At 45.4% G+C, this 27000-nt stretch overlaps 1 protein-coding gene across 2 annotated transcripts in view; it reads left to right on the top strand.

Moving 5' to 3' along the window:
- RB1 (RB transcriptional corepressor 1) overlaps nucleotides 1–27000 on the top strand; it is a 231141-nt gene that overhangs the window by 36365 nt on the left and 167776 nt on the right. For both annotated transcript variants that reach the window (XM_040341234.1, XM_040341233.1), the window contains exons 9-12: nucleotides 1316–1393; nucleotides 5493–5602; nucleotides 7598–7672; nucleotides 13846–13933. In XM_040341234.1, the coding sequence (XP_040197168.1) occupies nucleotides 1316–1393; nucleotides 5493–5602; nucleotides 7598–7672; nucleotides 13846–13933 (351 nt within the window). The remainder of the gene's footprint in view (nucleotides 1–1315; nucleotides 1394–5492; nucleotides 5603–7597; nucleotides 7673–13845; nucleotides 13934–27000) is intronic.

Raw genomic sequence — 27000 nt, 5'->3', positions numbered from 1 at the left:
AAGTGTGTTTTTTTTCCACAAAAAAGTGCGCTTGTAAGACCGCTGCGCAAATACGGTGTGACAAAGTATTGCAATGACCACCATTTTATTCTCGTGTGTGTGTGTGTATATATATATATATATATATATATATATATATATATATATATATATATATATATATATATATATATATATATATATATATATATATATATATATATATATATATATATATATATATATATATATATATATATATATAATTTTTATTTTAGTTTTTTTTTTATTCCAATGTTTGGGGGCTCTAATTGGAGGGAAGGAGATGTCGGTGAAAAACACATTAGAATTGCTGGATTGCTGTTTTACTTGTAATGCCAACGGCCACCACAAGATAGCGCCAGATCACAGAAGGAAGCTTAGGCCTGCAGAAAGCCACGGCCTCAATTACCGGCCGGCGCGGACCTGCCGCGATCGCGCGGTGGTGGGGGGCGTACGGAGACACGAGTTCACTGGGCTCCACAAGCCCAGCCAACAGATACCACTTTCACCTGGTTCCAAAGAACTGGTGACCGCAGACACAAGTATCTGGAGGTGGCATCTTCTCCTGGTTGCAGTGGATGGCAAATAGCCCTTCAAATCTCCCGTTCTCTGCTACGCCATAGTCTGTGGGTAGGAGGCCAGCCCACAGCCCCCTCCAAAACACACAGGGACAGTGGGTTCTTCACAATACTTAATAATTTCAAAATACAAGACCTTGTGGCCTACATTTGTTTGCTAATCCTCAACTTGTTTTTTTGGAAGCCGATGGATCCCTGATGCTGACACTTGACATAAGGCTTTGAATTCTCCCCAGCTTAAAATCCTGCTCAGCTTGAAACCCAGATCTATCCATTCAGTTGAAACGCAATCTCTGTGTCTCTTAGGCTGCATTCACACCTAGGCTTAGGCGATTTGCAGCGTTTTTTACCGCGATTTGCCGCGACAAAACACTGCGTTTTTAACCACGGTTTTGTATAGGTCATTGTCGGGTATGGAGAACGCCGAAGCCGCCCGATATGCCGCGACAAAAAAGGTTCCGGGACTTGTTTGAGCTTCAGGCGTTCGGTGTGGAGATGTGAACCATCTCCATAGAGAATCATGTTATTTCTCCCCTCCAGCGTTTTGTCGCCTAGGTGTGAATGCAGCCTAGGCGAACACAATTTCTTTATTTTACAGAACAACAAACTGCTTTTTTTATGTTTTGGAAATATTTTTCTGCATCTTTCCATGTATGCTCGGATTACGAAGACATTTGTTTTAATGTTGTATTAATAAAATGTATTCCATTTCTTAGGTGAAAAATGTTTATTTCTCTAGTTTTGTTGACTTTCTGGATTCTACTGGAATTTCTTCCATGGACGGTCTCCCAAAGGTATCTTTCTAACTTATAGTATTTGTAGTTGTTATGCAGTCAAACTTGATAAACAAGACCATAATTGGCTTTCCATCCTCCCAGAAACGTGATTCATGGATCACCGATCAGGGTTTTTGGGCCACGGTGATTGGCCCTGGTACCATGTGATTGGTCCAGTAGTAAACAATGGCTTTCATTCAATAGTTAACAATGACATCATAAATGGATGCCAAACACTGTTAAAATGATTGCTTGTAAAGTGATTATCACTAATAAGCATTTTTTTTTTTACAATGGCTGGCTGCGCCGATATCATTGTATTTATGCCTGTACCACCAGTCTTTGTCTCTGATCACTGCCACAGCAGTACAGTGTCACCAGACCAGGGCTGCCTGTCGGTGTCCTTACTCAATCCTGCACCATTTAGTGTCTCTAATCACCGCCACACTAGTCATATTGTCCCAGGTTACCACCACACCAGTCCCAGTGTCCCTGATCACCACCCACACCAGTAAGAGTGTCTCACCATAAGGACATGTTCACGTTTTCGATGCTCACCGATGTTCGGATAACTCTTCAGAGATCGTTTGACTGGCACTTGCTTTAACCCCTTGGACCCAGCACAAGCACCCCCAATCACTTGAATTCTCGATCAGCAGGTGTACAGGGCATATAATTCCTGCCAAAGCTGTGAAGCAAAACGGCAGCTGTGGCATGTATTCAACCATAGCTGCTGCCTCTGCAGCTAAAGGGGAAGAGGTTGAGGGGCAGAAACTTTCAGAGACTAAATAAATTTGATTTAAGTTTTATAAAATGTAGACCTCACTTTAAATGATTTTGTGGGCTTTGCTATAATGTATTTTTTTTTTTTTAAAACTCCTACCAAGTGACAGCTCTGTGTTGCCTCACCTAGAACTAGGGTTGTCCCGATACTAGTATCGGTATCGGGACCGATTCCGAGTATTTGCGGGAGTACTTGTACTCCCGCAAATACCCCCGATGCCACATTCGATACCATCCCCCCCCCCCCCCACGCCGCATCCCCGCTGCCACCGCCGACTGGTTAATACGCGCGGGGAACATCACAGCTTTCATTTGAATAGCTGTAATGATTTGCGCCGCGCTGCGTATAGACACTTCCCCTTGCTCGGGTGAACTGTCCAATCCCAAGCAAGGGGGAGTGTCTATACGCAGCGCGGCGGAATCTTACAGCTATTCAAATGAAAGCTGTGATGTTCCCCGCGCGTATTAGCCAGTCGGCGGCAGCGGGGATGCGGCGGGATGCAGGTAAGGGGGACATGGCTGGATATGGGGGGGGACATGGCTGGATATGGGGGGGGACATGGCTGGATATGGGGGGGGACATGGCTGGATATGGGGGGGGGACATGGCTGGATATGGGGGGGGACATGGCTGGATATGGGGGGGGGACATGGCTGGATATGGGGGGGGGGACATGGCTGGATATGGGGGGGGGGACATGGCTGGATATGGGGGGGGGACATGGCTGGATATGGGGGGGGGGGACATGGCTGGATATGGGGGGGGGGGGACATGGCTGGATATGGGGGGGGGGGACATGGCTGGATATGGGGGGGGGGGACATGGCTGGATATGGGGGGACGGGACATGGCTGGATATGGGGGGACGGGACATGGCTGGATATGGGGGGACGGGACATGGCTGGATATGGGGGGACGGGACATGGCTGGATATGGGGGGGGGGGGACATGGCTGGATATGGGGGGGGGGACATGGCTGGATATGGGGGGGGGGACATGGCTGGATATGGGGGGGGGGGACATGGCTGGATATGGGGGGGGGGACATGGCTGGATATGGGGGGGGGGACATGGCTGGATATGGGGGGGGGACATGGCTGGATATGGGGGGGGGGACATGGCTGGATATGGGGGGGGGACGGACATGGCTGGATATGGGGGGGGGGGACATGGCTGCATTTGGGGACACAGGGACATGGCTGGATATGGGGGGGGGGGGACATGGCTGGATATGGGGGGGGGGGACATGGCTGGATATGGGGGGACGGGACATGGCTGGATATGGGGGGACGGGACATGGCTGGATATGGGGGGACGGGACATGGCTGGATATGGGGGGACGGGACATGGCTGGATATGGGGGGACGGGACATGGCTGGATATGGGGGGACGGGACATGGCTGGATATGGGGGGGGGACATGGCTGGATATGGGGGGGGGGGACATGGCTGGATATGGGGGGGGGGACATGGCTGGATATGGGGGGGGGACATGGCTGGATATGGGGGGGGGACATGGCTGGATATGGGGGGACGGGACATGGCTGGATATGGGGGGGGGGACATGGCTGGATATGGGGGGGGGGGACATGGCTGGATATGGGGGGGGGACATGGCTGGATATGGGGGGGGGGGATGGACATGGCTGGATATGGGGGGGGGGGACGGACATGGCTGGATTTGGGGACACGGGACATGGCTGGATATGGGGGGGGGGGGACATGGCTGGATATGGGGGGACGGGACATGGCTGGATATGGGGGGGGGACATGGCTGGATATGGGGGGGGGGACATGGCTGGATATGGGGGGGGGGACATGGCTGGATATGGGGGGGGGACATGGCTGGATATGGGGGGGGGGACATGGCTGGATATGGGGGGGGGGGACATGGCTGGATATGGGGGGGGGGGGACATGGCTGGATATGGGGGGGGGGGACATGGCTGGATATGGGGGGGGGGACATGGCTGGATATGGGGGGACGGGACATGGCTGGATATGGGGGGGGGGACATGGCTGGATATGGGGGGGGGGACATGGCTGGATATGGGGGGGGGGACGGACATGGCTGGATATGGGGGGGGGGGACATGGCTGGATATGGGGGGGGGGACATGGCTGGATATGGGGGGGGGGGACATGGCTGGATATGGGGGGACGGGACATGGCTGGATATGGGGGGACGGGACATGGCTGGATATGGGGGGGGGGACATGGCTGGATATGGGGGGGGGGACATGGCTGGATATGGGGGGGGGGACGGACATGGCTGGATATGGGGGGGGGGACATGGCTGCATTTGGGGACACAGGGACATGGCTGGATATGGGGGGGGGGGACATGGCTGCATTTGGGGACACATTTAAAAAAAAGTATCGGTATTCGGTATCGGCGAGTACTTGAAAAAAAGTATCGTTACTTGTACTCATTCCTAAAAAAGTGTTATCGGGACAACCCTACCTAGAACAATTTAAAGCTCTAATACTGTAGGTATTCCATTGTGCAGTTGTGCTTTGCCCACCTACAATGTGAATTCTAGGGGCAATGACTTTAGATTTACACATGGTGTGAGATGGGGAATACAGTATATGGTTGCTCTCATGTGTTTCTGGCCTAAGTTCCTTTTTTACATGCCAAAGGTATTAAAGTGTCCCCTTGCCAGTATTCTTTAACCGTACTTCTTCACCAACTCTAATTTAGCCGTGGACTACAATACACCTCTTCCAAATCTCTCTGTGCTCTAATATGGTGTTCACACCCAAAAGGATAAGTTTTCCCCTGAAATTCAGAGGGGGATTTTACCTAAAACCGAAATCCACACAAGGGACACCTCCTCCTACTTGACTGATAATCCTTGTGCTGATTTTTCTGTTTTGGACTTTTAGCTACACCTAGCTTTAATGTATGTAGATTTTTTGTAGATATTTTGGCTAAATAGAGGATGATTTTTTTTAATATCTGTGTATTCTTCTCAGCTAGTGATTTTTTCCACTTATGAGGCTACTGAGGTTAGGTGAAAACCTTGTCTCAGTTGTAACCTAGGATATGATTTCTTGAGGTCAGATACTTTTTGTTCCATGGTAAGCATAGCCCTAAATCTAGTTTATAGAAATACTGTATATGTTGCCAGACAGTAATAATGCAAAACTGATGCCTCTGCCACAGTTGCTATTGAACTTGGATGTGTCAGATTTTCTTCTTTTAATTGGGTAATTTGATTTATCCACGCAGAAAAAACTGCTGTTTGTTGCATGCATTTTCTTGTTTGCTAGCTTCTGTAATCTAAGGACTGTGTAATATTTTTTTTAAATGTTCTCATTTAAATTTTTTGTCTTAGGCTGAGGTCATTTCAAAACAGTATGAAGGTGTTTATCAAAGAAACAAGGACATTGACGCAAGGCTGTTTTTGAAAAATGATCCGTCTCTGAAAGTTGATATCAGTGAAAGGTAAGCAAAGAAATATGCATATTTTCTTATGCTGGGTATACATCTGCAGTTTTTTTTTCCGTTCAGTAAGTAGGTTGCCCACTGGGATATTGTATTCTGACAGGAGGGGACTCCCACCTCCCTGCCAAAATATACTGATTAGGGCTGATTGAATGCTTGTTTTCCAGCAGGACTGTTTGACAGAAGCGGGTTGTTAGACCAGCCTCTGTTGAACAGCGAGCGTACATACAGATTGTAACTCTAGCATTTCCATGTGTATACCTGGCTTTAACATGTCAAGAATAACTGGTGCAATATTTACTGGGGTTTTAGGTGTTCTGACAAATAGACCAGAATCATGCTTTACAAGTAGCTAATTTTTTACTCATTTAACATATTTTGGTCACACTGTCGGAAGAGAGAAATCGCTGGAGAAGGAAATCTTTGAGACGATGGAAGGAACCAGACGAAGAGGGAGACCGGCTACTAGATGGTTGTAAACATCGATTACAGCTGTGGGGATGACACTGGAAGATCTCGCCAGACTAGCACAAAACTGACTTCTTTTTAGATTTCTCATTTATCAAGTCATTAAAACTCTGACACGAGTTGATGGCACATAACTAACTAGTATAATTCACATTTTTGTATGCTGTGTTTTTGGATATTTTTAAAATGATACAATTCTAAATAAGAACCTTGTATAGCCCATATTTGTACTTAACACTGTTCTAAAAAATAACTATAACTTATAAGTCCCACAGGAGTGTGACTATGGCAGCTGACCATTAATCACCTTCATTGGTCTGACTTGTTGAATGCTGAGTGCTTTAAGCAGTATTTGTTGCTGCTGCTGCGTTTTACATTTGTTTTACAGAGTGATAATTTGTGTTTTTATTATTCTATGCAAATACATAACAAAAACAGTACTTCTAAGAGCCGGTTCACACACAGGCGACCCGACTTTGGAGGCGATTCGGCAAGGCGATCTCAAGGCTACTTGAGAGGCAACTTGCAAAATGACTTCAGTATTGAAGTCAATACAAGTCGGCCCGAATCGCCCCCAAAGTAGTACAGGAACCTTTTTCTAAGTCGGAGCGACTTGCATCGTTCCTATTAGAACGGTTCCATTGACTACAATGGGACGCGACTTGTCAGGCGGCTGTGTCGCCTGACGAGTCGCCCCAGTGTGAACCGGGTCTAAAACATTCCCTCCCCGTCCAAGCTCACCACCCTGCAGGTAACTCCACCATCCCGGATGTAGGACCACCTCAGGGGCCAGAATAACAAAAGCGTACATTAAAATCAGTATACAACCTCTAACTAGTACCACAGCTGGGCACACAGCCATATATCTAGTATGTGCTAAACCGGTCTAAACAAAAACCTCAGCATTTAGAGCAAATTCTTTAAGATCATCAATGGTTGCTCCAAATAAACATGTTTAGATCAGTCCATACATTAACATTGCTTTCTGAATGCTTTTTTGATGTTTACATTTAACGATTGTACAGTTTAAAACTTTTTATGTTGTATTTAGAGGTACATACAAGTATTTAGGGTAGGGGAATCACTTTCACACGGGGCGGATCAGTAATGATCCGCCTCCGTATGCTCAGCGGGGATTGCTCCGTTGATCCCCGCTAAGCCGGCGGATGACAGGGCGGTCCCCGCACACTGTGCAGGGACCGCCCTGTCTTTTCTCCGCTCTGCCCTATGGGGAGATTGGATGAACACGAACCGTATGTCTGTGTTCATCTGCAGACGGAAGAAAAAATAGGGTTTTCTTCTGTCTGCAAAATCGTATGTTTGCGGAGGCGGACGAGATCGGGTGTCAGCGGATGTTCATCCGCTGACACCCGCAATCTCATAAAGATCAATGTATGTCCCTTTTTCATCCGCAAACGGATGGATGAAAAAGCGGACATACGGTTCGCATGTGTGAAAGGGGCCTAAAGCTTATCTTGCAACAATTGTAATACTGATATTACAAAACAACGCTATTTTGTTTTCTAGTTTGGAACAGGAGAGAACGCCTAAGAAAAATATTGCTGGTGAAGCTCCTGTGATACCTCCTCAGACACCTGTAAGGTGAGCTTATTCACAGTGGCTTTATTTACCAATTTCATGCCTGCAGAGCTTTTCATGGTGATCCTTTTTTGTTCATACAATTTCTTACGTTTTCTTTTGTATGCAGAGCTGGCACCACATAGTGACCAGAGGGAGGACTTTGTTAATGTGACTGGGCACCCTTATTAGGGAAGTAATATTAGGCGATGATATATAACGGACATGTAGGGAAAATATAATTACATTTTTGTTAGCCCTTGGCTACTAATGCCTCTCCATGATGACTTGATTTTTGAATCTGTGTTTGTGCAGGGTCAGTTACTTTTGGCTAATGTGTGATTTATTCGTTTTTTTTCACATTTTAAAATGGATGAAGGTGTAGCAGGCACTTTGTAACAATAAACATGAATAAGGTGGTGATGTAGTGCATGGATACCCAAACTTTCTAAACCAAGGACCAGATCACTGTTCTTCAGATGGGCGACTGTGGTCTGTGTGAGTAAGTGGGAATTAATGCCCAATCGCAAATAAAGGGATGCAGTTTGGGGAAAAAAAAAGAAATAAATCAATAACTGTTTTTCCTGTGAAACTGCATACGAATGGTGTGAGTCAGGAAAATACCACACCATGGCCACTAGATGGAGATGAGCATAGGAAATGTGTGTTTTCTAGGTGAAATTGTCCTTTATGAAAGCCTCCCACCCCCAATTTGTAGGTACCCTGGGTTTATGCTTCCTTTCAGCTTATTGTCGGCATAGGCCCTGAAAGCTCCTCATTGTTCTGGGCTTAAGGGAAGTACATAGCCCATTTTTGGGACAGAGCAGTTGATCACCTTGTCTTATAATGCAATCAGTTTGTAGAGGGCTGGATATTTGCTTTGGGTACACCAAAATTAATGATGATCAATCTATTGATACCCCAAGTTAAAGAAATCTGGAACTTTTTCTTTCTACCTTTTTACAGGAGGTGCACAAATGCTTTTAATTGCGGTCTTCTCTTTCCCTAGTTCTTATCTTTTTATACTTGCTGCTTGGAAAAGAACAAGTTTCCCTACAGGCAGGCCATAGATGATGCAAATTTTCTTTCCTACGATTATGGGTTGCAGGAAAGAATCTCTCAATTCCCTCATCTACACAATCCATGTTGATGGGGGAATTCCTACCACAGAGCTATTGTGTTCTCCTGGCAGGGGGGCATGAGGAGTTATCCATGCCGGTAGACCATAGTGATTATTGCTAGAGGCTATAGTCTCTGGCAATAATTGCATGTAAAAATCAGACATGCTAGTTGTACCAAAGTTGGTTGATGGCTTGACTTTGGTATGATTAGCCTGCTCATAGATGGTTAGAATTTCAGCACCTGCCTGCTTTTTTTTTTTTTTTTTTTTTTTTTTTTTTAATAGGTTTTCAGGAATCGTGCCCTTCTGAGGTCTCTTCTGACCCAGCCATTCATGTAAGATATAGCACGACTTTGCAAAATTAAGATGTTAATGTCGGGAGAAGACAGTGATAATTTTTAGCGACCTATAGCTTTATGCTGGCAAAAATCGCAAGAGAGTTCGACAGGCTGGTTGTACCCAAGTTGATCGATCAACTAGGTACATTCTGCCTGTTTCTGCTAAACTGGCCAAGATTCGAATTGTGTATGGCCAGCCTTAGTTCCCCATTGTCCCTCATTCTATTCATGCTTCCACATGGCTATAATTACAGCATTTCAGTTATGAGCCTGTAGGTCCTTATTGAGTATTGTGTACATCCTCTTCTTATCTCTTGGGACTTTTCACCTACTGTGCAACTTACAATTAGAACCCTTTCACACTGAGGAGTTTTTCAGGTGTTTTAGCGCTAAAAATAGCGCCTGAAAAACTCCTGCCCTGCAGTCTCGGTGTGTGAAAGCCCGAGTGCTTTCACACCGAGGCGATGCGCTGGCGGGACCGCTCCAAACGTCCTGCTAGCAGCATCTTTGGAGTGCTGAAAGGAGTGGTGTTTACACCGCTCCTTTACTGCTCCTTCCCATTGAAAACAAGGAGGCGCATTGCGGGTGGTATTGACCCTTTTTTCGGCTGCTAGCGGGGGTTAAAACCGCACCGATAGCGGGCGAATACCGCGGCAATTCCGACGGTTTAGCGGCGCTATACCGCCACCGCACCTCCCACCCCAGTCTAAAAGGGGCTTTAAGGAGGGCTCCTCCTTATTTCCTTCTCAGACTCCTGCAGGACATTGTAGCCAAGCCAAGCCCTATCTTTCCAAATAAAGGATAAAAGGATTGTCCTTTTAAAAGAACTGATCTTCCTTCTTTTCGTATTTTTACCTTGGATTCTTCCTCCAGCTATAGACAAAACTATTTTCTTTCTTGCAGCCACAGGATGCAGTAGTAGCTGATGGCTATAATTGCATGTAAAATTTGTCAGGCTGATTGTACCCAGGTTGATTGATCCGATCAACTGAGTACATTCAGCCTACCCATACAGGGCTCGAATCTCAGCCAATCCCTGCAGAACTGGCCGAGATTCAAACCCTCTATGGCTGGCTTTACACTTGGAGACAGTGTAGCCTGGAAGTTGATTTCCTCCTTGCCATGATTGTAAGGAGGCAATAAGTGTTACATGTTGACTTTTTTTTTTTTACCAACCTTTAGGGGTTACAGGTCAGGCTTTGACTATGGCTTTGTACTGTGTCTTCCTTAAGACCTGTCCTGGTTTTCTCTTAATTCCCTACTTGAAGCGCCCCTCTGAGTTTCCTGCCTCCACTTCAACCCAGGTGGTCGTTTTTTTTTTTTATGAGCCCAACACCCTATCATTCTTCAGTACCACCCAATGTTTAGACATTATCTTTTTAATGTCATAATATTGGGATAGATACACAGTAACCTAAGAAATATTATGATCAATCTCATGGGACTTTGGCCTCAGCCCTCCACCCAACATAGCAGTTCTATCCATATTTTCTACTTCTCTAACAACTTTAGTAAAATCATCAGATCTATAATCTTAGTCCGCAAGGCAGAAGCTTGTTGTAAAAAATCTTCTAAGACTTTAAGCGGATGAACTGGCTCTTGGGTACTGATTTTAACCACGTGGGGTGATGACAGCTCCCCTGCCCAATATAACTATTTCTATCAGTACTCTTGGAGGTGATCAAAGAACCTCCCTTAATCTCAAGATTAAGATCAAGGAAATTTATTTTAGTCTGACTTGCTTCATAGTGTAAAGAGATGCCTGTGATGCAATTGCCTATATATGCTTCAGTTTAATTCTCCCTGCTAATTTAATGCTGTGGGTTAGAGGTAACAGGTGTTTTCATGTGTGACTCATCTCTCTGTGTAACAGACTGTTCATATGTTAAATAAGGCTAGCTTTTGAAAGGCCTTTAATTGTGTGATAACACTGTCTAAAAACCTATTGATGCTCAGAGGTGTTAATAGGTGTCAAGCTGCATGCAGGGACGAAACGTCTGCCTAGGAAACTCAAGTGTGTGAAGGTGGTTTGTTGTTATGCTGTTTAAGGAATGTGCAGTGATTAGACATGATAATTATCGGTCGGTGCCGACCTGTCTAGAATGTTTTAGTAATTAGCCTTAGTGTGTGATTAGGGGGGGTGGAGATCTCATTGTTGCTTTAATGTCTTGGACTGTATAAAAAGCTGAGAAGAAAACCATTAAAGTGTGTTGTTCCAGCAGTAAGCTTGGCATGTGTGGCTTATTGGGCGACTCCAGGAATATTCCCCCTTGTGGAATATTGGGTGATTATCTTTATGGGAAGAAGGGAAGACTTTGACGGGGATATCATTCTAATACCGTCACAATGCCCAAGGTGTTTATTATTGGGCTTCTCCATACAATTTTCCAATGAGATCATGTCACCATCCCATAGGAGGAGGACATCATCTAATACTTCCCCCAGAAGACTAACTAACTCGGGTCTCCTGTTGGCATGGACAATGTCCTCCTCCCACTTTGTCTTAAATAGGTTTGCCATGCTCGGGGCAAATTTAGCGCCCATGGCGACCCCTCTATTCTGATGATAGGAGCCTCCAAACCAGAAATAATTATGAGAGGTGGCAACACAAAATCTCTCTGGGTAGATAGCAGGTTGGTGTCTCTTTTCAAAAACATTTCAACTGCCTCAAACCCATCTGAATGGGATATATAATAGTGTAAAGAGAAGCCACATTGGCTGTTGCCATAATGTAGCTCCCTTTCTACTCTATAGCTTTCATTATTGACCTGAGATGAATCCCTTAGGAAGGGGTCTGCGAAACTAGTGGCTGCAAAAAGCCATCTATGTATTTCCCTATACGGGAGGTAAGAGTCCAGACCCCTAATAGGCCTTCCAGTGTATTAACCAGATCTTTATGGACCTTAGGAAGGCAATAAATAACCAGTATCCTTAAAACCTACATCTACTGTATAAGTTTGATCAACTTTTTTTTTATTTTTTATATTTGGTGGTTGGATCGAGAAATATGTAGGCATCTGTATCCAATAGGATTATTATGTTCATCTCTCCCATATAGGCTATTTTTTCTAACACAACAATACCACTACTTTTATCAGCGGGACGGACAATCTCATCCTTCCTATTTTGTAAGGATTCTAAGCCTTCCTGAAACCTGCCATTATTCCCATCTTTCTTGATTTTTAAGTCTTTAAATACTAAGATTGATGGAGGAACATTACATGGTGGGTTAAACAAAAAGGCATTTGATAAAACCTGAGTGTCTTTTCCACCCATAGTACCATCCATCACCCTAGAGGGCTGAATCAAGGGCGTTCAGTCTGCATCTATTCTGTCACTTTTTTGGACAGATCCAGACTGAACCCCAATGTATGTCTTATAGGCCTACATCCAGGTCCCTCCGAAAAGGCTACAAACTTTTACATTTCGATAGATCTGAACGGATGTTAACAGATGTTGACCATTTACATTGAATCTGTTTGTCAGATTTTAGGCAAACATAAACATTATTTAGAAAAATAAGTTAAAAAAAAAAAGATGGCAAAATTGGGTACAAAGCTGTGCCCTCCTGCACAATTTGCAGGTACATACATGAAAATGCAAACAAGATCTTTTTTTGTTTTATAGTCTTGTCACCCTGGATTAGTTTCTTCAACAACTTTTAAAAGGACTTCAATGTAGCTAAATTGAAGTACTGTACTACAAACTGATGTGAACTGAAGATGGATGTGCAAACTCATGTAACTTGAATCTGTGTTCATCAGTTTTATTTTCTAACACAACTGATGACGCCCATGTGAAAGGACCAACATGTCTAAGCATCTTGATTCTAATGGGATCTTTACATTCCAAGATCATTATTTTCATACTTGTATATAATATTGGTAAAGGTCTGGTGTAATGTTTGTTTTGTTACAGTTACACAGAATTTGAGCTTTGAACTCTGCATTTTGGCTTTATGGGTCATATAGGATTGTTGTGGTAACGTTTCCTGTGTGGTGTCTTTCACAATTTCACTGGTGGGTTTCTTGACAGCGGAGGGACTACAAGAATCTGAATGTTTTTTTATGCCTAGGATGTGTGCTGTTATATTAAATTGGTTACATCGGACATAATTTTAGTTATGAAAAACTGAATTGGAAAGCTTTTTACCATTGGTCAAACACAATAAAAAGTAACACTTTTGGGCCTAGCATTTGTTCATATAGTAGAATGCCAGAGGGAGCCAAGAAATTGTATTTAAGCAATTGAACAAAAACCCAATAACTTTTCCAGAAACTATGTGATATGCAGTCTTTATCAAAGCCGTGAACATAATGGGATTGGCATGCTTGATGATAGTTTGCATAGAGGAAAACAAGTAAAGGAGTATTGACAGAGCAGTAAATCTATCGATATGCAACGCTGTCGCTACTCGGTCTCCTAGAATATGTTTCCTTGTGCCAAAACGATATAGGTGAAAGCTCTTTTAATTGAGAATGGTTTCCTTAGTTACAGTGAAATTGGAGGTTTCTTTCAAATCTCTCAGCATTGCTGAGAGCCTGAGCTTAGCTGCTCAAGCCCCTCCATAGCCTGACGCTCCTGTGAGTGCTGGAGGGGCAGAACATAGAGCCACTGAAGGACCGTAAATATTTGTTGGTGGCGTTACAAAAAAAATGAACTTTTTTTTATTTTTTAACAGACCAGAAAATGAAACTATAATGAGGTTAATGTAATTTTTTTTTTTTTTTTCTTAACAGAGCTGCAATGAACACAATCAACCAATTGATGGTTACCTTAAATTCCTCCTGCGACGAGCCCTCTGAAATTCTTAATTTGTATTTTGAGGCAAGTTTAAAAAAATAATAATCAATGTGTAAATATTGTTTTAATGTTTAGATTCTATTTAAAAAAAAAAAAAAAACATATGCTGGAAAATATGGCATTTTTCATATGTTTTGTAGAGATCATAAATGCCTTTCTGAATTTTTTGACTGTAAAATTGAGATTGCATATGTGGCCATAAATGTTCTATGCTTAATTTTTCTATGCATCATTGTTTTAGAATGTTTAGACGGGAAGCACTGCTGGTTTGCCTGTATGTTCATCCTTGGAACTAGGCAACTACATTTTTTTATTTTTATTTTTTTTTTATTAATGATATGGTTGGCTTTGTTGCTGCCTTTTTACATTTATATTATATATCACCGAGTTCATTGTTCTACTTGGAACTAAAGTTACCATACTGTGATGGCATTGAAACCCCCCTTTTTTTATTTTTTTTTCCGCCTCCATTTTGCAATCAAAAAATTGTAGACCAGCCCAGGATAACCCCTCTCATTATAAAAATGGCTCAGTCTTTTGCTAGTGTCCTAATAGGATGGATGTCTTTAGCTGGTCAAAACATCACCTTTTTTGTTTAGGAATTGTATCCTCCTTTTTTTTTTTCCCCCTCAATCAATATACATTACTGCTATAACAGGGCTCAACAAAGGCAGCTAGCTATGCAACAGTCTATTCTCAGCCTATCTTTTGGAGTGCCAGGACCAACCCCCACTGCACTAAACATTTCAGGGCTGGCCCGGGAAATGATTTTTGGGCGCTTGGTTCTGTGTAGAGCACTTTCTAGTCCTCATTGTGTTATTCAAGTTAGTTGTGGCCTTTGAGCCAACAGCTGCTGAGATTCTGTCAGATTCTGATACTCTAGTCCTTATCAAATTACATATGTATTAAAGAGGTGATCAGCGCATAAACAAATAGGAATGCTAGAGATAATAAAACTAATGTGTGGAACAAGGTGTGTGATGGGTAACAATGAATGCGGTAAATACTAGTAATCCCAAAGTGCAAACACAAGTAAACAAAAGTAAATAAAAAATGAATAATAGTCAAAGTGACAAAAAATGACAAAAAAATTGGTAACGGTCCTTGTGTGATCCAAGTGTTAGAATATTTCACAATCTTCTTGCTTATTTCTTCTAAGTGCTGTGCTCACAGAGCGCTTGCCTTCAGGCAGGTATATGCAGACCTGTATGGGTATGGTTAGGTCCAGAGATGGTGCTTCCACTTTGGTTCCCAGTAGATGTCTATCTCCACGGGTGTAGGTGGCCTTGTTGGATCTCTCCTCAATGTGAGCCCCAGTGGAAATCAAAAAAGACACTCCATCGTGAAGTATGTCAAGGAAATGTAATCAAAATAAATGTAGAAACTTGCATGGATAAAACGAAACAAACAGCAATGACAGCGGTGCGGTACGGTGTTCGGATTCTAACTGTTTCCTGGTCCATCAGATCCTTACCGGTTACGCCACATCACGTGGCTTCATCAGAGGTAAGCGCTCTGTGAGCACAGCACAGAATATTTTACAATCATCTTGCTTATTTCTTCTAACACTTGAATCACACAAGGACTGTTATCACCAATTTTTTTGTCATTTCTTGTCACTGACTATCATTCATTTTCATTTTTAATTACTTTTTGTTTACTTGTGTTTGCACTTTGGGATTACTAGCATTTACTGCATTTATTGTTACCCATCACACACCTTGTTCCACACATTAGTTTTATTATCTCTAGCATTCCTATTTGTTTTTATGCGCTGATCACCTCTTTAATACATTCACTATAGGTATTTCTCACCCACTTACCCATTTAGTTTGAGCTGCATTTATTCAATTTTCAGTTTATTACTCACGGTACTTTACACTTAAGTGGTTGCACGGCAGCACTTTTATTTATCAAATTACATAGCCACCAAAGAGTTGCAGTTTTCTGCCATTATTCCCAATTTTAGAGTCCTTTTTGGCTATTTTGATGCAATGTGCACCGCACCATACACACCAGCCTGTTTGTTTTATCAGTGCTACTTCCAATCTTGGGTCCTTTAGAGCCCCTAAGGTCCGGAGATGTTTCTTGGTGCACCTGCTGTTCCAAGTCTTCCCCTGTGGAGACTGAACACCCCCTAACAAGTTGTTTGCTCCTCCCTAGCATTTTTTAACCTTGTATCCCTACCAGAGATCCAGCAGTGTCCCACCCATTCCTGCCTTATCTGGCCCTCTGTTTTGGTGTATCCACCTTTCTTTAAGGGCCCAAATGCTAAGTGGGTGGCTACTCTCTCAAGAAGACTCTTCCCACTGGCAGGTCCTTCTCCTCAGCCTGTCCTAGCTCTGCCAAACTTTGGTTTACTGATTAAAGTCTATTAACCACTTAAGACCTGGACCTTTATGCAGGTAAACGACCTGGCCAGTTTTTGCGATTCGGCACTGCGTCGCTTTAACTGACAATTGCGCGGTCGTGGGACGTGGCTCCCAAACAAAATTGGCGTCCTTTTTTTTCCCCACAAATAGCGCTTTCTTTTGGTGGTATTTGATCACCAATGCAATATTTTTTACTTTTTGCTATAATAAATATCCCCCAAAAATATATAAAACATTTTTTTCCTCAGTTTAGGCCGATACATATTCTACCTATTTTTGTTAAAAAAAATCGCAATAAGCGTTTATCGATTGGTTTGCGCAAAATTTATAGCGTTTACAAAATAGGGGATAGTTTTATTGCATTTTTATTAATAATTTTTTTTTTTTACTACTAATGGCGGAGATCAGCGTTGTTTTTTTTCGTGACCGCGACTTTATGGCGGACACATCAGACAATTTTGACACATTTTTGGGACCATTGTCATTTTCACAGCAAAAAGTGCTATAAAAATGCATTGTTGTGAAAATTACAATTGCAGTTTGGGAGTTAACCACTAGGGGGCGCTGAAGGGTTTAAGTGTGACCTCATATGCGTTTCTAACTGTAGGGGGGCGGGGCTGGACACGTGACGTCATTGATCGTGTTTCCCTATATCAGGGAGCACATGATCAATGACACTGCCACTGTGAAGAATGGGCTAGGTGTGTTTACACACACCTCTCCCTGTTCTTCAGCTCCGGAGCACCGATCGCGGGACACTGGTGGCGATCAAGTCCGTGGGTCCCGCGGTCCCGGAGCTTCGGACCGGGTCGCGTGCGCGCCACACCACGGCTGGGCTTAAAGGGCCACGTATAGGTGTGTGGATGTGCCCAGCCATGCCATTCTGCCAATGTATATCGGCGTGAAGGGGTCCTTAAGTGGTTAAAAAGGATCTGTTAACTACTTTGGTTGAACCCTCGATGACAAAACCTTTGAAGCAAACTCTTGCAGTTTTAAGCTACTGGCTGCTGGAGATTTCCTGCTTTATCTCCCGTATTTGTCTCCTGTCATTTCAGAATTCACTATTTTGGTTAAAATGTTGGACTGTGGAACCTGCGTCTAACATGATTCGGAAATCATACGAAAAATACCACTTTCGAAGCTATCATACGATAATCTGATCGTTGGTACACAGCTTTCGATAGCTGATCATGACAGTTCATCAGATATATTCGATCTGACAAGCACAAAAATGTTCCTCTTATGATACCAGATCGTACGATTTTCATTCAGTTATCGTTCGAAAATACAATATAAATACACCACGACGCATGACACCACTTCCTTTTATTTATTTTTATTTTTCTGTCATACTAGAATTTTCGTGACTTTAGTAACCTATTCAGCTACTACTTGCAACTAGCAAGCGAAAAAGTCAGATGATCTGTTGTCCGATTTTCGCATCGTGTGTACAGGGCATTAGAAGCACTTGCTCTGTATGGCCACCAAGGGACAGCATCTCTTTAGATCAGGGGTCTCAAACTGGTGGCCCTCCAGCTGTTGCAAAACGACAAGTCCCATGAGGCATTGTAAGGCTGACACTTAACTCCCACAAGCAGAGGTATGATGGAACTTGTAGTTTAACAGCAGCTGGAGGGCCACCAGTTTGAGACCCCTGGTTTAATTCCTACTCTAGATGTCATAAACATGGAAGCTGCAGGTTACGAGAACCCCCATCTACTTTGGCCAAAAAAACTGGGGTGGTCTTGGAAGACTCAATCCTTGATGGATGTTGGGTCCACTTCACCAACCTCTAAATCCACACCCAAACTTGGCTCCCAGTCCACTGGTGGCTCTGCCAAAACTTCTGATAAATCTTCCTTGACATATAAAAGTGAACACCCACTTTCCAAAATCTACATTTAGGCACAAAACTTTGAAATGGTAGCTCTACATACCACATGCTCCACCCATTAATTGTTCGTTTTTTTTTTTTCCAAATATAAGTTTTATTAAGAAAACACATGTGGAGAAATTCCAGCATCACAACATAGATGTACATGTCATCGATACATAAGTACAGAAAGGTTTTCAGCCATCGCCACAATGCACCTCCGCACAAAGTCATACATGGAAGGAGGTCAATAAACAAGTATAGTAGAGAGAAAAGAAAAAGGGGTGGGGGAAGAAGTAAGGGAGAGATAAGAAGGGAGGGGGGGCAGAGACAGGGCGAGGGCGGGAAGTGGACAACACCACTCCAGGTCAAATCAGTGCCAAGTCCTAAGTAGGGATGTCCCTTCATCCGAGTAAATAAAAATTCCACGGACCCCAGGTCTTAGTGTAGTTCTCCTGCTTATGCTGCGCGGTAAGGATCAGATCCTCTATTTTCTTTGTTTCCTCTACTCTCCGCAGCCAGCACCCAACAGATGGTGGGCACTGCTGCTTCCAGCAGAGGGGTATGCAAGCCTTGGCCGCATTCAAAAGGTGGCGCACCAAAGATTTTGTGTAGGATTTGATTGGGATCGTTGACAGGTGAAGTAAAAAGAAAGACGCGTCCTCTGGAATTTCATACTCTGTGAACGTTTGTGTAATCCGGCGAACCTCTGTCCAGAAATTCGTCAGTATTGGGCAGGACCAGAAAATATGTAGTAATGAGCCCGTGTCTACCCCGCACCGCCAACAGTGGTCCGAGGAAGTCGGGAAGCATTTGTGGAGCCTGGTGGGAGTGAGGTACCTTCTGGAGAATTTTTTTTAAATTGGTTTCCTGTATTTTGGTGCATGAGGAGGATTTTATGGCCAATGTGATATGTTGTTTCTGTGCTACTGAGAATGTCCGGTTCAGGTCAGTCTCCCATCTTTCCAAGCACCGTAGGCTGGGTTGCATTGGAGGTGACTTTAGGAGAGAGTACATTTGTGATAGTCTGAGATATCGGCCCGGTCCCCAAGCAGCACTCCTCAAAAGTCGTCAGTGGGCGTGAGTACGCCTTCGGGTCAGGGATGGAGGGAAGGAAGTGGTGCAATTGCACCGCCTTCCAAAAGGGGAGGTTGTAATCACCTGACATGTCTGTCAATTCGGCTAGGGACGTCGAACGACCCGACGTCACGAACATGGAGGCCTGTTCTCATCCCAGGTTTCTCAAATTTGAGTATTCCGTCTGGTGTAGGCCTGGTGAGAAGTCCGGATGTCCGAGAGTCGGAAAAAGTGGTGAAGACTCTGACGTCAATAGTGCTTGTGTGGCTACATGGGAGCTATGTCTTAACATAGTCCCGATCAATGGATGAGATTTCAACCTCTTAAAAAGTGCACTTTTTAAGAGGGACAGCAGTCTGAGATTGTTTTATTTGAGTCCAAAGCTTATGTGTGCTGTTTCGTCTCCAGTCTAAGACTCTGCTCAAATGAGCGGCCTGATAATATCGTCGGATGTCAGGGACGGCAAGGCCTCCATTCTGTTTAGGTAGAGACATTTGGAGTCTGTTCAGTCTAGGTTTTTTTTTTTAGCCCAAATAAAGCGGGTGAAGAGGACCTGTACTTGTTTAAGAAAAGAAGCAGGGATCTGAATGGGGAGGGCCTGGAACAGGTACAGGAATTTGGGGAGGATGCACATTTTTTTCAGATTGCACCTGCCGAACCAGGAGTGTAGTCCTTTTTGTGGCAGGTGTCAATCAGGGAACGGGTCTTTGTCAGCAGTGGTGGAAAGTTAAGAGCAAATGTGCGTGTTATGTCTGATGGGATAAATGTTCCTAAGTATTTTAGGGCCGTATTCGTCCACTGAAAGGGGAAACTCGCCTGGATGGTTGAGATGCATTGGGGAGGGACAGCTACACCCATAGCCTCCGATTTAGCAAAGTTTATTTTGAGATTCGAAATGGCTCCATATATGTTAAATTCTTTCATTAGGTTTGGTAGAGAGGTCGTTGGGTTCGTCAGAGAAAAAAGGAGATCTGCATATGCAGAGACTTTGCATTGTGAGTTTCCGACCGGGAGCCCTTGTATGTTGGGGTTTAGTCTGATCCTACATAAAAATGGTTCTAGAGAGAGGGCGAAAAGGAAGGGGGAAAGCGGGCATCCCTGTCTCGTGCCGTTTGCAATAGGGAAAGGGTCGGATAAAAGTCTGTTCACCTTTACTTGGGCTGTTGGGTTGGAATAGATCCCACCTATCCAGGTCGGCATCCGCTCTCCTATTCCAATGTGACGGAGGACTGAACATAAAGTTCCAGTTCACTCTGTCAAATGCCTTTTCGGCATCTGTATCAACAGACACATGGGGTACGGGTCGTGTTTGCTAAATGGACGAGGTTCAGTACCTTAATGGTGTTGTCCCTGGCCTCCCTTGTAGGGATGAATCCCACCTGGTCTAAATGTGACAGGGATTGGAGATGTTGTGCTAATCGGGTGGCTAAGATTTTGGTGAATAACTTTAGGTCAGTATTTAAAAGGGAGATTGGCCTATAACTCCCACACAACCCCGCATCCCTACCCTCCTTATGGAGCAGCGTGATATGAGCCTTTAGGGTGTCTCTGGGGAATTGTGTCCCTGTACCTATTGCGTTAAAGAATGTCACCATTCGCGGGCCAAGGATCGGGAGGAGAGATTTGTAGTACTGGATGGCAAAACCATCTGGGCCTGGGGCCTTGTTTGGTTTCATGAACCCAATGGCGAGTTGGAGTTCCTCCAAAGTGATCAGGGCTTCCAGGTCCTCTAGGGCATCTAGGGGCAGGGAGGGCATTTGTGAAGTTGATATGTAGTCGTCGATTTCCAATTGTGCAGGGTCGCTATTCGGTAGATTGTATAGTGAATGATAGAAGTCTTTGAACTCACGTGATATGTGTTTCTGTAGTGTGACCTTTCTCCCGCCTGGGCTGTTAATGTGGGGAATGTAGGCTGCTGATTTTTGTTCTTAACTGATCTGGCTAACACCCTACCACATTTATTTCCTGTATCATAACCTATTTTCCCTGACAGATTTGTATCGCTGCTTTTGCTCTGTAGTGTAGTAGGTCAGTGATTTGTTTGCGTAAGGTCCCCAGTTCAGTCTCCAAGTCCGGTGTGGGGTCGTGTTTATGTTGGGATTCCGCCAGGTGGAGTGAGGATAGCAGTGTGGAGAGTTGTGCATTGCGTTCCCTCTTAAAAAGTGCCCCATGTTTGATGAGGACGCCTCTAATTACAGTCTTGTGAGCCTCCCACAGGGATCCAGGGTCGCAGCCCTGGGTATCATTTTCCTGAAAGTACAAGGACAGCTCTTTCAAGACATCTGTCAGGACCTCCGGAGTCTGAAGGAGGCTCTCATTGAGTCGCCAGAATCTCGGTCTAGTTGAGATTGCCCCCGTCTAACGTATATGTCAGGAAGACGGGGGCATGGTCCGACCAGGTAATATGGCCGATCGAGGAGTCGGATACAGCGTGCAACTGGTTGTGGGGGATCAAAAAGAAGTCTATCCTGGAGTATAATTTGTGAGGCGTGGAATAGAACGTATAATCTCGTTCTCCAGGGTGTTGCAATCGCCACACATCTATCAGTTGGGCCTTGTGTAGAGAGTTGGCTATTCTTTTCTTCTGAGTTGGCCTGTTGGTCGTTCGGTGCATACATTGTCGCTAGAGTAAGTAGTGTTACCTACAAGGCCCTTCAGGAATACAAACCGTCCCTCGGGGTCTATCAGTTCCGCCTGGCATTTCCACGGCAGTTTATTGGATATCAAAATAGTGACACCCTTGGATTTAGCTGTAGGGTTGGTGAAGTGGTAAGTCAGAGGGAAAAACCTACTTTTAAGAATAGGTAATTTGTCATTTTTAAAATGAATCTCCTGGATGAAGGCAACATCCACGTGAGACTTCTTCAGATCATTCAATAGCATGCGCCTCTTTTCAGGGGTGTTCAGGCCTCTTGCATTTAGAGACACAATTTTTATGGACTACATCGCCCTGTCTGTGGGAGAGAGAAGAAAAAGGAAAAAAAGGGGGGGAAGAAGGAAAGACAGAAAATAAAAAAAAAGGGGAGGAGAGAGAGAGGGAGTCGGATGTAGGGTAGGGATAAAAGAGGAGGTGCCTGTAAACTAAGGCACCCCCTACAAGAGGGAAACAGTAAAGTCAAGTGACCTACAAAAATGGGTAGATGTAATTAGCTAATGGAAAGGGCACTAAAGTGCCATGACGCTCACCAGAACAGAAGCTGGTATTCGAGCGTCGGCCTATGTGGGGGAATGGAAAGGAACAGCCAGCGAGAGTCTCCCCGGCCACCCCGGCTCTAGAACAAAACATAATAACATATATTAACGACTTGGAACATTAGCATGCATATATTATTTTGAAATTAGACAAGAACTACCATAAACAGTTAAACGGTTGCGTTGCACAGAGTATAGTGAGGTAAACAAACCTCTGTACTAGTTCCCATGGGGCCAGTGTATGCAGTACCACCCCCCCCTTCCCGCCTAAAAGCTGGCGTTGGGCTAACAGAGATCCCCCACTGTGAGCCACACCTTATCCCTCCCGCCCCCGAAGGGCCCAAACATCAGGTATCTGCACAGTGGCGAGCGTCTCATAGTGAAGGGCCAGGGAGCATCCATTGTCAAACTGTCCTCCAGGGCACGTCACGGGAGAGGGTGGCCGCCCAAAAAAAAAAAAAACTATCTCCAAGTGACATTGGCCTCAGGGAGCATTGAATCCGAAGACCACCCGGCCCCAAAAATTAGAGTTCAGACGTGTTCTTGAGAGCAGGGTACCTGTCCAATGTCTATGGGCACAGCAGTTCAGTGCAATGAGCACTGCAGGAATCGGGAAATGCTCCAGGTGTCTTGCGTGTGAGCATGGAGGAGACATGGGAGGCGATGGGCAAAAGGGGTTCATGCGGGGGGGGGCACCAATGACAGAAGTGTGGTGAGGGGTAGCCCCTCCTGTGAGCATCAAAACAGATAGTGAGTGAGGGATCCCAGAGATCTGTGCAGTGCAATATAATATGGCAGAGTAGTGTCTGGTATTCTAAAACTCACGTGACCCCTCTAGGGAAGATGACGCTCGCGCTCTCTATTGACGAGGAACCTGGCCGCTCCGGTGGATCAAGGTGCTTGGGCGGTTCGACTGGCGGGGAAGAATAGTCAGCCAGTTCGGCACATTCACCGGGTCTGTTTCCAGGAAAGCGAAAAGGGCCGGCAGGTCCGCTGGGGTGCGCAAAGTGAAGGACGACAACATCTTGCGGAATGTGACCGCCAGGGGGTAGCCCCAGCGATAGGTGCAGCCATTCCTCCTGGTCAGATCAAGTACTGGCCTCAGCAGGGCTCTCTGCTGCAGTGTTTCCCTGGATAAGTCTGGCAAAATCTTTACTGTAGCGCCATCAAAATTGACATCCCCATGCTCCCATGCCTTACGCAGGATTAACTCCTTATGGGTGTAACGGTGTATCCGGCAAAGGACATCTTGGGGGCGAGCCGGGTCCAAGGGTCTGGGGCCGAGAGTCCTGTGGACCCGATCAAGCCCCAGGGCGGGGGGTGATTCTCCCAGCAAATCCTGGAAGATGGCAATTACTGTCACCGCCAGATCCTCCACGCCCGTAGCCTCCGGCAGACCCCGCAGCCGCAGATTGTTGCGGCGCCTATGGTCCTCCATGTCCTCTAAATGGAGCTGCAGGTCTATAGCTGTAGCTGCCTGGGTACTCTCCAAGGCCGACACTCGCTGTTCAAGTGAGGAGACTGAGGCTTCCCCGGTCCCCACCCGCTCAGATATGGTCTGCAACTCCGCTCTTACCTCCTGTATGTCACGACCATGGGCCTCCTCTAAGCGGCGAGCAAGATCCTCGATGTCCGCCTTGGTAGGGAGGGCCTGCAAGATGGAGTGGAGATCGTCAGGTAGACTGCCCGATTGCTGGGAGGAACTGTGCGTGGCTGGACGGAGGGCCGCCGGGGTCCCTCGAAACAAGTCAAGATCCATAGCGGGCAAGGGAAGGGGGGGTCAGAGCGGGTGCAGCGCTCGCCGCTGGAAGAAACACACGTGGAGTCTCTGTAATGGTGCCGGATGGTGACCGCTGAGCGTCACAGAGGAATCTGCCGTTCCAGGTACCTGCATTCCTAAAGACCATGTATGGCAACGATGTGGAGACAATAAACAATGAAGATAAAATGCTAGCCAAAAAACAGGTATATTTTAAAACGTCAGAGCTAAAATGTCCCCCCTACTAGAATTCTGGTAATAGGAGGGATTATCCTAGGCCAGACCACCATATTTTTGTTTGCCCGTGTCCAGTCCTTTAGGCAAGAGTATAACCTAAAGCAGGGATATGCAATTAGCGGACCTCCAGCTGTTGCAAAACTACAAGTCCCATCATGCCTCTGCCTCTGGGTGTCATGCTTGTGGCTGTCAGATTCTTGCTATGCCTCATGGGAATTGTAGTTCTGCAACAGCTGGAGGTCCGCTAATTGCATATCCCTGACCTAAAGGTTGACAATGACTTGTGCGAACAGAAGGAAAATCAAAGCAATATTTTGGTGCGACTACCCTTTTGGCTTCAATCCAGCATAATTAATTACATTTGCACACTTTGTACACTTGCACAAAGTCAGGGATTTTGTAGGATCAGTCAGGTGTATGAGTACCCAATTATACCAAGCAGGTGTTATTGATCATCAATTTTTTCATATGTACCGTATTTGCCGGCGTATAAGACGACCCCCTATTTTTCCAGGAAAAATGTTGGTTTTTGGGATATACTCGCCGTATAAGGGTCCTTTCACACTAGCGGACCGTTCGTCCGCTCATTACAAGTCCGTTAACGGACTTGTAATGAATCCCTATGGGAACGCGTCCTTTAGCGGATGGAGCATCCGCGTCAGTCGGGATCCGCTTTTCCGAACGGAAGAAACCCTATTTTTCTTCCGTTCGGCGGAGCGGAACTGATGCAGACGGACAGACGGTCCGTCTGCATCAGGTTCCCCATAGGGGACAGCGGAGCAGAGACAGGGCGGTCCCTGCACTGTGTGCGGGGACTGCCCTATCCGCCGACAGCTGAGCGGGGATCCCCGCTGAGCCGACGGAGACACACGGAGCGGACCCGGAAACGGTCCGCTCCGTGTAAAAGAGCCCTAAGACTACCCCCTTCCTACTAGTCTGTCTGGAAGCTGAGGGGTAGCCAGAACAACCGCTGACAGAAACAGGCATTTTTCAAATCTCACTGTGCCATTCCATTACATGCCTCACTGTGCCATTCCATTACATGCCTCACTGTGCCATTCCATTACATGCCTCACTGTGCCATTCCATTACATGCCTCACTGTGCCATTCCATGCCCCACTGTGCCATTCCATTACATGCCCCACTGTGCCATTCCATTACATGCCTCCACTGTCCATCACATGCCTCTACTGTGCCGGCCAAGACCATCTCCCTACCTTATTTTTTTGCTGCGGACATCCATGTTTCAGGCTGCGAGCATCCATGATTCAAAAGCCGCGCCTCCTCCTCAGACTGTTCCGTGATAGGTGGAACACTAATTTTCCCAGTGGGCCCTCTGTTCAGTGTTCCGCCTATCACGAAAGTCCTCTCGTCCGAGGATGAGAAGGCATCCGTGATAGGCGGAACACTGAACAGAGACCCTGCTGGGAATATGAGTGTTCCGCCTATCACGGAACAGTCTGAGGAGGAGGCTCGGCTTTTAAATCATGGATGCCCGCAGCCTGAAACGTGGATGTCCGTAGCCTGACGGAGACAGATCCGGCGTATAAGACGACCCCCGACTTTGGATGCATTTTTTTGCATCCAAAAGGTCATCTTATACGCCGGCAAATACGGTAGGTGGAAACAGCTGTGTAGGAGGATTAAAAGCAGGTGAGGAACAGCTTTGCTACTAAGGTGAGGTTGTGTAAGAACGTTTCATGTCACAAATCATACTTCATGTCAAGACTGAGCACAGCAACAAGACACAAGGTAGTTTTAAACTATCAGCAAAGCACAAATTTCAAAGCAGACTAAGGTTTCAAGATGTTCTGTTCAATCGCTTTTAAAGAAGCACAAATGGGCAAAGTTGAGAACTGTAGATGCAGTGGTTGGCCAAAGAAACTTAGAGCAGCAGTCGAAAGACACATCATGCTTTCTTCCCTTTGACATCTGAGGATGTCCAGCAGTGCCATCAGCTCCGCACTGGCAAAAACCAATAGGACTTGGTTATACCCATCTACTGTCTAGAGAAGTCTGGCCAGAAGTGGTTTTCATGGAATAATTGTGGCCATAAAGCCATACCTCCTGACTTGGAAACGAGGCTAAGCACTCGACTATATAAAAATAAGGTCAGAGTGGCCCCAAACGGCTTCTTGGGCCTGCAGATGGGCACATCGCTTGATCAAAAAAGGGCTCTGGTAAGTAGGAGAGGGGGTGAAGGGGGTTACTGATGCCTATACGTTTTTTCTTTTATTTATTTATTTTTTATTTTTTTCCTGAATCGTCATACTTGCCTCGGTGGATGCAGCATTGGTCCGATGCTGCATCAATCCCCCGGCGCCTCTGCACTGAGAACCAAGCGATCGAACACCGCTGATTGCTCAGTTTTTAGAGCTCCGTGAGCAGATAGCTGCAGACTGTCAGTCACAGCTCTCTGCTCTACCTCCTCGCTCATTGGAGTGCTGGGCTCTCAGCAGCTCGCCGGGTTTTGGTCCAAAGGGCTATGGAACAATATGTTTAAAGTAAAGCAAGGTTGTCTGCAGATTTGAGGCTACCAATCTGCAAATTGGATTGGCGATTTGGTTAAGATGGCGCTGT

This window comes from Rana temporaria, chromosome 2 (genome assembly GCF_905171775.1).
Source record: "Rana temporaria chromosome 2, aRanTem1.1, whole genome shotgun sequence".
Taxonomy (NCBI): domain Eukaryota; kingdom Metazoa; phylum Chordata; class Amphibia; order Anura; family Ranidae; genus Rana; species Rana temporaria.
This window is presented reverse-complemented; position numbering and strand designations above follow the sequence as displayed.